The sequence below is a fragment of the Limulus polyphemus genome, unplaced genomic scaffold (assembly GCF_000517525.1).
Source record: "Limulus polyphemus unplaced genomic scaffold, Limulus_polyphemus-2.1.2 Scaffold395, whole genome shotgun sequence".
Lineage (NCBI taxonomy): Eukaryota > Metazoa > Arthropoda > Merostomata > Xiphosura > Limulidae > Limulus > Limulus polyphemus.
Window position 1 is genome coordinate 517,281 of NW_013666005.1, and position 11,162 is coordinate 528,442.

The following is an 11,162-nucleotide window of genomic DNA, read 5'->3' on the forward strand; positions in this document are numbered from 1 at the left end:
GGTAGTGTGATGTAAAATTACTCGTACTAGAAATTTTCATAAAAGTGACCCGTTGTGTCAACCACTATTCAGAGATTATGAAGAATTCAAGCTAATTTCAATATTGCACCGAAATGAAGGTTTAATTTGAGATAATTTAATTAAATATTTCAATCCATTCGTGTTATTCATAATTCAAGAAAATATATTTGATTGTTGATCGGGAGTAAAAGTTAAGACTATTTAATTTTTCAAAAAAGTGAAGTAAGAAATTTCTTAAAAAGCGCGAACGGTAGTGTGAATGGTTTTTTTGACTGAGAAAATAAGCAAACAATCAAAGTTTCAGTAGTATATAGATAGATTCTTCAAGATCTTGTTTTTGTCATCTTACGCCTTTTAATGAAGATGGGAACATTGACAGGGAAATAATATAATAGCCAATGCTCGGCGAGAGGTTTTCGTTTATAAAATTTTGTTGTTGTTCTCGACTCCATTTTTATTTTATTACCTCTTCTCCATAGTTACTATTTGCAAATAGGCAATAATATTATAGGTCCATTTTATTGTTGTTCTTTCTACGCACCGTTATAACACATTTTCATCTCATCATTTAATTTCTGTTGTGCATATATTGTTGTATAGAAGATATTTTAAAATTATTCATCAGGTGGAAAACGAATAGATAGATAAAACGGTATTTGGCGCCATCTAGTGTACCTAAATTCATCTAAAAATTTTCATAAAAGTGACCCGAAACACGGGGTAACGCGTCACCCGATTTTAACGAATCTTGTTTTATTCTGTTTCTATTCTCGTTTCATTACAAATATGGCAAAATTGTGCGCCGTTTTTGCTGTATTTAATGACAAACAAGCAAACAAACAATCTCAGAGTTTTAGTAGTATATAGATAACATCATCAAAACGACTTTTTTATGTGTTTTAGTAAAAACACTTCTCTTTTTTTAACGCCCTTTATATTAGCGTTTCCACATCTTGAAGTAAAATATAGTTTTGGATTATGAACGATTGCAATGTTCAGGTTTAATCATTTCCGTTGGATCTTTAGTTTCTCAAGTGCTTTAAATTAAAGTATTTAGAATTGAAGACGCTTAGAACTTCCACTTCAAGATTTTACAATATTCTCCATTTATTAGACCCACCCTTGGGATTACAACTGAAATTTCAGCCCCGAGGGTTAAGAAAAATTAGAGCTAGGGAAATCTTCCTCGTCCATCAAATTGCACCTTAGACATAAACGCACGATGGAAGATGTGAGAAGTCCTGAGGGTACATTCCAGGTTTGGTGATAATTCGTCCAGCATTTCGATAGTTATAAGTGAACACACTCGTAAACTTTTGTCAAATATTGGTTTAGATAATTATAATCAGTTTCGGTGATGTCGACCAATTACGGTACTCAAATACAGTAATAATGATATTCCAGCCTAAAGGTATCAAATATGCATCTTCAAAACGCAGGTTCGGCAATGTTATGCAAATACTGAAATATTTATAACGAACTCGTACAGCAAAGGGAATACAAGTATACAAATAAAAAAATATATTCAAACATTGTAAAGAAAGAAGTACAGAAGTGAAAGGGTAAAATATATTTCGTAACAAGCCCGTTACTATTGACTATTATTACGGTTAAAACTCACGTGATGAAAAAGATAGTTTTCCCAATTTTTAAAAACTTGAAAGTTTCTCTTCATTATTAATATTTGAATTACTTAGTAGAGTTACAGTGTTATTATAAGTAGTTCTGTCACTTTGGCGGGTTCTTTTAGATTGCTTAGTGAAAACAACTCGCAATCTGAGAGTCGCGGGTTCGAATCCCCAACCTACCAAACATGCCCGCACTTTCATCCATGGGGACGTTATAATGTGATGGTCAATCCAACTATTCGTTAGTAAAAGAGTAGCCCAAGAGTTGGCGGTGGGTGGTGATGACTAGCTGCCTTCCCTCTAGTCTTACACTGCTAAATTAGGGACGGCTAGCGCAGATAACCCTCGTGTAGCTTTGCGCGAAATTCAAAAACAAACAAGCAAACTTTTTAAATGTAGGACTAAACAATAGAGTTCTTTAAAAAACTATTATTTTTTCCAATAAAGGGTAGCACTTTTAATATATAAAAACATTACAATTTATATCAGTGAAATGTATGAAAATTTTAAGCTCCGTACATTGAATCATTTAATGCAATGATTTGCGTATAACTAAAGAGCACAATCTGAACACTTTTCCGCGCAGCATTTCCTAGAAATTTTTTTTTTTTTTTTAGAAAATGTTCACTTTTTCCAGTTTTTTACAATGAGGTATGAATCTTACGATTACTAATTACAAGAACAAACAGTCTCCTGTAAGGAGCATACAGCCGCCCATAGGGCGGTGTTTCTGCTAATTAGTGAAATTGCAAATCTACTTAATTTTCAATATAAACTTTGTATATGGGTAATGCATACTATTTTTAACTATACTCAAGTTTTTTTTTAAATCTAAATGTTTATGCATTAATAACTGTGACATTATGCTTAATTTAATACATCAAATCGAACAATACTGAAATTATCTTTTTAAGGTAACATTAGAACCTTAGAAAAAATTCTTATTGTAACTTAAGCTTCTGGTTGGACAGCACTATGCAAACTAAAATTGTTGCTTATATTAATTAAACTAGTGAAAATTTGATTCGCGGTGAATTGAACGTAACAGGCATTGTTTCTTTATTTGTAAAGTTATTTTTTGATAAAAATGTGAAATGTAGTGAAAAAATGACGTAGAAGCCTAGTATGTTTGATATGCAACTTCCACTGTAGTAGACTAGTTTCTCTTAATTCACAGGTCATAAGTGCTGCTTGGAAAAGCGAAGCAAACAAATAAAGTCGGTCTTAAATAATAGTGGAATATAAGTAGTTTATTTTATTTTGACCAATAATCCTTTAGTAACCATTAATAACGTAAGATACTTTAGGTGTTTAGATAAGATGTGACATACAGCCTCTGTTAGTTAACCATTGTTATTCAGCGGACTAAACTGGTTATTTATTTATTTGCGAATTTCTTTTTCCTCGCCAAAACATGAATTTTGGTGAGGAAATTATGATTTAAAGACCTAATCAATTCTTTGGTTTGCTATATGAGGTCTTCTTTATTTATTTGTTATTCTCTTCTAGATTTCCAAGCAACACTACTAAGCTGTGATTTCAACGAAACTAGTCTGCTTCGGCAGAAGTAGCAATCAAAGAAATATATTATTTGGGTGAGGGAATGATGAATTAAAGGCCTAATCAATTCTTTGATTCGCTATATGAGACCTTCTTTATTTATTTGTTATTCTCTTTTAGATTTCCAAGCAGCACTAATGAGCTGTGACTTCAACGAAACTAGTCTGCTTCGGCAGAAGTAGCAATCAAAGATATGGGTTAGACCTCTACGTCATTTTATATTCATTGAAATGTACATTTTGTGGAGGAAAAGAAATTCTATATAACCAGTTAGTCCGCTGAATAATAACGGGTAATTAATTGTGGTGATAAGTCATATGTTATCCAAACACATAAAGTAGTTTACGTTATTGGTGGTGAATAAAGGACTATATATCAAAACCAAACATGTTTTCCTTTGAATATCACGTGTATATGTTGTTCTGTATAATTTTAAAGTATTTAACACTTAACAATAAACTCTGAATAAAAACTAAGAGAATACAAATAATACTGTAACTAGGTGATTTTCTTCTTCTTCTTCTTATTATTATTTTTAATCTTGTAAATATGTTTTCAGAAAAGAAGTATAATCAGGACTTTGCAAGCTGCCATTATGTTCTACTAGGTGAGCTTCATTTCAGAAGTAGGTTTATAGTTACTATGGGAACGTTGTATTTACAATGGGAATGTGTCGAGGTTTAATAAGTATGGCATGGTTTGCTGAAGTTAAACACCATATTATCAAGGATCTCGCTGGATAGAAAGAAAGAGAAGGGGAAAAAACGTGTAAGTTGAGTGTAACAGAATGTAACATAACTTTTGATTTCAACTGACTTAGAATATTATATTTTTAAAACTAAAGTCAAGTTTTTATTTGTTTTTTTTTTCGGATTTAACTTAACGTTAGTCGTCATTGTTAATTTAGTAACATACAACTAACACAACAATAGCCTATGACATATCATTATTATTATGATCAAAGATGTATCAGTACTAAAATTAAACTGGAACTAATGTTAGCCTGAGAGCTCAAAATAGGCTTTAACTTAATTGTGAGTCTGTGACTTATTAGTGATAAATTTCAACAATAAACAAACAACAAACAGTCCACTTGTTTTAAAATAATATACTAAAACAAGTCAAACATAAATACAAATGTTTGTTACTCTGTTGGTTATCACAGTTGTATCCAGAGTTTTAAATAATTATCTATTTTTTGTCAAAGTCCACACAGTCTGGTTCAGTTATTTTAGAACACAATTTGACAATACAAATTGTTATTTCTGCTCTGTTAGTACAATACAATCTATGGTAATTTCATTTTAAAAATTGCCACTATATGCTCCTTATAGCTAAACTTACAATCACATAGTCTAGATCTATCTTTCAAACTAAATTTTTGATGCATATTTATACCTTGACAGAGCTCCATAACATTCCACACACTACTAGATATTATGCTCCAATAATACTCCATTAAAACAACAAGAAAAAGTAAGAAGGTTCTAGTAACATGAAGCGATGATATAAAAATTGCCAATTCACAACAATTAAACTAAACAATGTAGGATTGATAAATAGTTATGTAAACAAACTTGCAATAAAGTATTGCTTCTAAAAATAACTAAATTTAATACTCATGCTATATAAACTATGCAAATCATAACTATTGCATTAAACTTAAACTGAAACAGTTGTGTATATCTAATAAAGTCATGCACATCTCTTTCTGCATCTACCCAAATGTTACAATTTAAAACATCATCTATTATTAAATGTGTAATAGGAAAACCTATTTAGTTTACAGCTTTTATCACTACTGCTGAGCTGTCTGTGATTGCAGGACATTCCTGGATTATTCCAGCAATGACACTACCAAATCAATATCCATAATTTTGTTAGCCAGTTTAACAACAGTGCCCAATCAAGAGACCAATGTAAGGGTATCATGGGAGGCATATCAGGTTTATTTCCAAATTATTTTCACAGTGAATGGGTGGAATAGTGAAAAACAAACTGTTCATTGTGTTGCCCAATTAAAAGAATCAGCTTTAACAACATTAAGTAAACTTCCAGCTGAGAGATGTAACAACTTTCAAATATTGGTAGTTGCCTTATTTAACAGGTTTGGAGCAGAGTGACATGCCAGAAGAAAGTATCAAAAGCAAAGTTTTAGAGTATGGTATGGAGGAAAGAAAAAAATCTTAGCTGAATTTATGGAAGATTTGGAGAGGCTTGCCCAATTGTCTTACCCAGGTGCTCCACATAAAATAATTGATTCATTTGCAAGTGATGTTCTGGCATCATAATGCAGAAGTACAACCAAACATATTTAAACCAATTAGTCAGTAATGTGAATGAACATCAGAAAATGTGGGATCAAGATTTTCCATTACTACTTATGAGTTATTGAACAGCAGTACATGAAACTACAGGTAACAAGGAAAACAAAGAATCTTCTATTGCAAACAATTTCTTTTAACCTTGAAAGTTTTTTTTTTTCTCTTTCATTTTTAATCTTTGAAATACTTTCTGCAGTTTGCTGTAAGCATTATTGAAGTTCTTTAAGTGGGTTATCATGCAAGTACAATACATTAAGATAATGTGTCTTGGTAATCCTGTTATAATGCACTCTATAGAGGTTTCAAAAGTTATTGGAATGATGTTCCATTGAAATTGTAGAATATCAAGCTGACAAATGTTACTACTGAGTGGAAATGTTGTACTTTTCAACTTTACTTGATGACCTGTATCTGTAAGTAACTACTCTTCAAATTTAAAGTGTCAAACAAGGTAGAAACAGACAAATCATTATTGGTGGAATCAAGTCTCGGTAAGGAATAGCTATCCATTTTCATGATGTAATTCATCTTTTCACAATCCACACAAAAAAATTAAACTCTCTTCTTCGCAAGTATAATGAATGATGCCTATGGACTAGCATATGTAGTAATATATGAATTAATATTGAATCAAAGTCAATTCCTTAGAATATAAATAGAAACATTTTAAAGTATTATTTCTGTATCAACTACAAGCTTGTTATAAATAATTTTTTATCATAATTTCATATATCTAACATGCTATTATTTATTTATACAGATAAATTTGACATGAAGAATAGTTAATTGAATATAGAAGTACAGCTTACCTCAAGTGTATGGCAGTAATGGAAGGTGAAGGAATTGTAGCTATGGAATATAATTTGGAGGATATTGGAACTAAACCAATTATGGAGCTTGGGGTACATAATTCTGGATTCCATGAGCATTTCATTGAGATGATGTATCCTTCAGTATACATAATTTAACATTTTTTGTTTATGGTTAACATTATGTGAAAACCAGCATTTTTAGTTAGTACAGTACAAGAGGAGTGATTATATACTTTAAATGTCTGTAATGATTTGATATACTGTTTATTTGTTTCATAATACTTAGAAAACCCACAAGTAAATTTGGCATTATAGTTCTTGAGTATCCTTTCAAAAAGTTGTGTGTTACTTTAGAATTCTTGGGTTATGAACTAGTTATGTTCTAGAAACTAGAAAGTGTCATAATTATATCAAAGAATAAAGATATTGAACGTTTATATGTAAAAATAGGAATAACTTAAATAGCTAATGACACTTTGATGTTCCACAGTAGTTTCTGATATGCCAGCCCATTAACCAAATGTGCATGGGCTTCGTACACTGGACTGACCCAGTATTAGAGAATGAATATTGAGTATGATTCTGAATTTACTACATTTGCCTACACAAAATGTAGCAAGCGGTGTCTGGCACCTGGGGCAAAACAATTTGGTACCCCCTCTCCCAAATCCCAATGCAGGTATTCACAAAATTGCTAAATTTTCAATCAACTATAAGATGTCAGTGTATTTTAATCAATCTAACACTGAAAACCAAGGGATTTCTCTAGGCATGATATTTCTAATGATATACTAACACTTGATGATGAGCAAAACAAAAACATTTTAATGAACCTTAATCTTATGGGAACAGCTTAATTCCGGGTAAAGTGGGTGTTGATTTGGTGGCCTTCGCCCAACCCCCAGGGGCAAGTGTCCCCCCCTGCACTCTCTCACTACACCACTGGTTGGAAGCTATTAGTAAAATGTACTAGCCTTTTGTACACACAAATTTAGATGTGTTACAAAAGTATTTCTGCTCAAGATATGTCTATGAATTGAGAACTTCAGTCTGAGTCAGACTCTGACAAACTGGAGTGAAGGTTGATTTTTGTGATATTTTTGTCCATTGTGTAGTTTGCATATTGTATTTTCATAACCTGTAAAGCCTCCAAAATGTATATCTACAGTATGTTTCAGTATCTTCTATTTACTATCCTCTGTCACTAAATCAACAATGTATGGTAAAATGAATATTTGGTAACTCTGACATCAAATACATAATATCATATTGAATGGCATTCTATAAAAGGTTATGTTATGTACACTTTGAGTTAAATGAGTTAGATTCAGATTTTACTTTGCTGAATAATTAAATTGGCATCTTGATAGTGTGAATAATTTTAGTACCTATAAGACCCTAATATATTTTTAGCAGATTCATAAGTGCTGATCATTTAAAGTTTGTAGCAAAAAAAAAAGAATTAGTTAACATTTTTCAATCAATAGTTTTGAATACTATAAAATTCACTTGAATAAAATACCACTTGATGATTGTTCTACAAAACTGAATATACACAATACTCTTTGATGTGACAAAGTTTATTATTATATTCTTTTCTGTCCTGATATTCTTCATGAGATGTTTCCATTAATTAATCATGTTGCATTACTTTTAGTAATGATTCATTATAGAAACCTTATCTAGTAGAGGTTTGAATCCATAAGCTATATGGCCTGGCATGGCCAGGTGGTTAGGGCGCTCGACTCGCAATCTGAAGGTCATGGGTTTGAATCCCCATCACACCAAACATGCTCTCCCTTTCAGCCATGGGGGCATTATAATGTGATGGTCAATCCCACTATTCGTTGGTAAAAGAGTAGTCCAAGAGTTGGTGGTGGGTGGTGATGACTAGCTGCCTTCCCTCTAGTTTTACACTGCTAAATTAGGGATGGCTAGTGCAGATAGCCCTAGTGTAGCTTTGCGTGAAATTCAAAACAAACAAACAAACCATAAGCTTTAACTCAGACTTGCTTTAAGACTGATACTCTTCCATCCAAACAACCAAGACTCTAGCTCATTGCTGATCATTTCTCTTACTGACTTTTCCAATATCCCCTATTGCACATTATAGATGTGGAATAATCAAGATAAGCCATACAAACAAACATAAATAAGACTGAGTTAACAGCCATGTGAAGTACACAAGATAGATCATTTCATTTCCATTCATTCAGTTCAAATGTCTCCAAGAAGTGGAGTGACCACTTTTTAGACAGCAATGTTGTGCAACAAGTTAAAAGATATACTTTGAGAGGAGCTAGACCCAGAAAATTTTGGCTTACACCTGAACTTTTAGGTCCAATTTCTACCAAACTGGTAAAGCTCTAGTTCTAAGCAGACAGTTTTCTACTTTGATTATTCCTGTTTCCTTTCACTCAGATCAAAGATCAAGTTTGAGCCTGCAATGCAAAAAATACTAGGCTATCTGCTGAGACAAGCATTGAATTGAGCAGATGTCTTAATCAGCTCAACTTGTTTATAGAGTGATATAGCCACAATATATCAAAATTTTAAAGAAATTATTTTCAACTGGAGCTTGAACCAAAGATCCTCAACTTACATTATTTTCTAAGTTGATTCTCTAACAATTGTGTTAATAGGGTGTAAGTCCTAAGCATACAACTCATCTCTCCTTACCCTGATCATACAGTGTATGACTATATTTAAAACTTCATCTTTAGTGTTAGTGATTTTTGAGCTTTCCTGGAGTATTGGTCAAAGACTGTGATTGGAGATGGCTATTTACATGTGTTTATTTGATGTTATCTTTGCTTCAAAATATAAAATTTAATTAAACTTTTGCCACAGGATGTATAAATAGCTGTAATAGCAGATGTACTTTGGTAACAAGGAGAGGTCTGAGTTGTATGCAGATTTATTACAGATAAATATTGCCAAGGACAATGAAGTGGAAAATACAATACTGGAGCAAGTAAGAAAAAATCTGACCAATGGTTAGATGGGCAAAGGAAGAAATCCTGGCAGTTGAGTAATAGCTAAAAGTATAAGAGAAGGTAAGTATTATTGGAAATATGTTTTCAATTTAAGAAAATGTTAACTTCTGTTATATTGCCAAAAATTATTTACATTTTTAAAAGCTGTTTAAAAATAATATTTGTCTTATGCAATTGACAAAAAATGTCTGAAAAACCACATAAACAAAAACTTGTTCCTGGGAATGGTTAAAGCATTAGAGACATACATTCAGTTTATGCTTTACTAAAAGATGCTTCCACTAAAATGTTAGTTTGAACTATTTTCTTTTTTACTTGTTTATTATCACTCTTGCAGAGAATACATTATTTGTATTACACATGACTATTTTATTCTTAACATATACATTCAGACATTGTTTTGGATATCAGAGTTCCAAAGGACCAAACCTTCAACTCTTAGATCATAATACAGCTATTATAGCAGCAGGTTCCTTTGCTGTTCTGTTAAATATAAAGACTAAGGAGCAAAGGCATTTACAAACTGTATGTGGAGGGTCCGTGGGACATATTAATGTAAGTAAAATAAATTTATTTTTTTTTTTTTTTTTTTGGCTTGTCATTTTTAGTGAACTCCTCATCATACTTGTGGTTTGCCATAAGAGTTTTCTTTGACTTTTGTTACAGATTGTAGATCACCATTTTAATAATATTAATTTTGAAAAATAATAATACTAAAATATGTTTTGCCTTCATGACACATTCATGCTTTTCATTTTGCTTGTTTTAATACAATGATTTGTTTTGTTTTTCCAATAACTGACACAGAAACAGTATTTTGGTCAGAACCATTCTTCTACCTGACAGAAATGTCACACTTCTTTTGGTATAACAGTGTTTAATATATAAATAATATGAGCTATAAATAGAAAACACCTACTGATTTATTATTGAGAGAAAATATGCACAGTTACTTGTTTCCTATGATGAAATTATATTTGTGGATGTGTTTACTAAGCATAATATTAATTTTAAGTCTACTGTAACTGACAGATCTTTGAAAATTATTGTCAATAATTTAAATATAAATGTTTGAGGTTGTGCCCTTCTAAACCTGACAATATTGAGGGAACTACATTGACTGGCCATTTAATAAGAGCCATGCATGCACTACACACATTTCTGAAACACTTCATTTATTTCATAAGAAAGATGAAGTGTAAGATGATTAGTTATGCATTATAAATTCAGAGGCATAATCATACTGAGTTTAACCTGAAAGACAGTGGCAAAGAACAAGGGTCACTCAACTTTCAAAATAGGCATGATAATCAAAGCCCATGTATCAGAAGCATCATTATCATGGATGGATGTGTGAGCAGCAATTAAAAAAACACCTTTTATCAAGGTCTGTCTGTAATGACAATTAAAAACTCTTATCTGTTACCAACTAGTGACAAACAAAGAGAAAAGATGATTGGAGACACCTGTAAGGTGCAACAGACTTCAGACCATTTCCAGTTGACAAGATTCTTTAAAATTAGTTAAGATTAGACTACCATCAGATGTGCCATTCAAGGGACACTGGTTAACTGTTACATGTAGTATTTGAGGTCCAAAAACTACTTATCTAATATGCAAACATTGACCATGCTTTTATTATACTGTTGCGTCAGCGAGGTCACGTGGCTAGTGTCACGCCACGTTTCTAGAACTATCCTGTACCTTCGTGAATGCCCTAGCATTTACTAGATATATGTTAGTCTGGTATATATATAAGACGCTCACAACGTGACGGGAATAATGTGTGTAGGTAGTGAGTAATTGAACTGCAGTCAGAAA

The 11,162-nt window shown here is 32.0% G+C and overlaps 1 protein-coding gene across 1 annotated transcript in view; it reads left to right on the forward strand.

Moving 5' to 3' along the window:
- Positions 1–3,770: 3,770 nt before the first annotated feature.
- Positions 3,771–11,162, forward strand: part of LOC106457949 (cilia- and flagella-associated protein 44-like) — a 74,393-nt gene continuing 67,001 nt past the window's right edge. Inside the window, exons 1-3 of the mRNA XM_022384042.1 lie at positions 3,771–3,834; positions 6,294–6,476; positions 9,734–9,896. Coding sequence (XP_022239750.1) covers positions 6,352–6,476; positions 9,734–9,896 — 288 coding nt within the window. The 5' untranslated portion in view covers positions 3,771–3,834; positions 6,294–6,351. The remainder of the gene's footprint in view (positions 3,835–6,293; positions 6,477–9,733; positions 9,897–11,162) is intronic.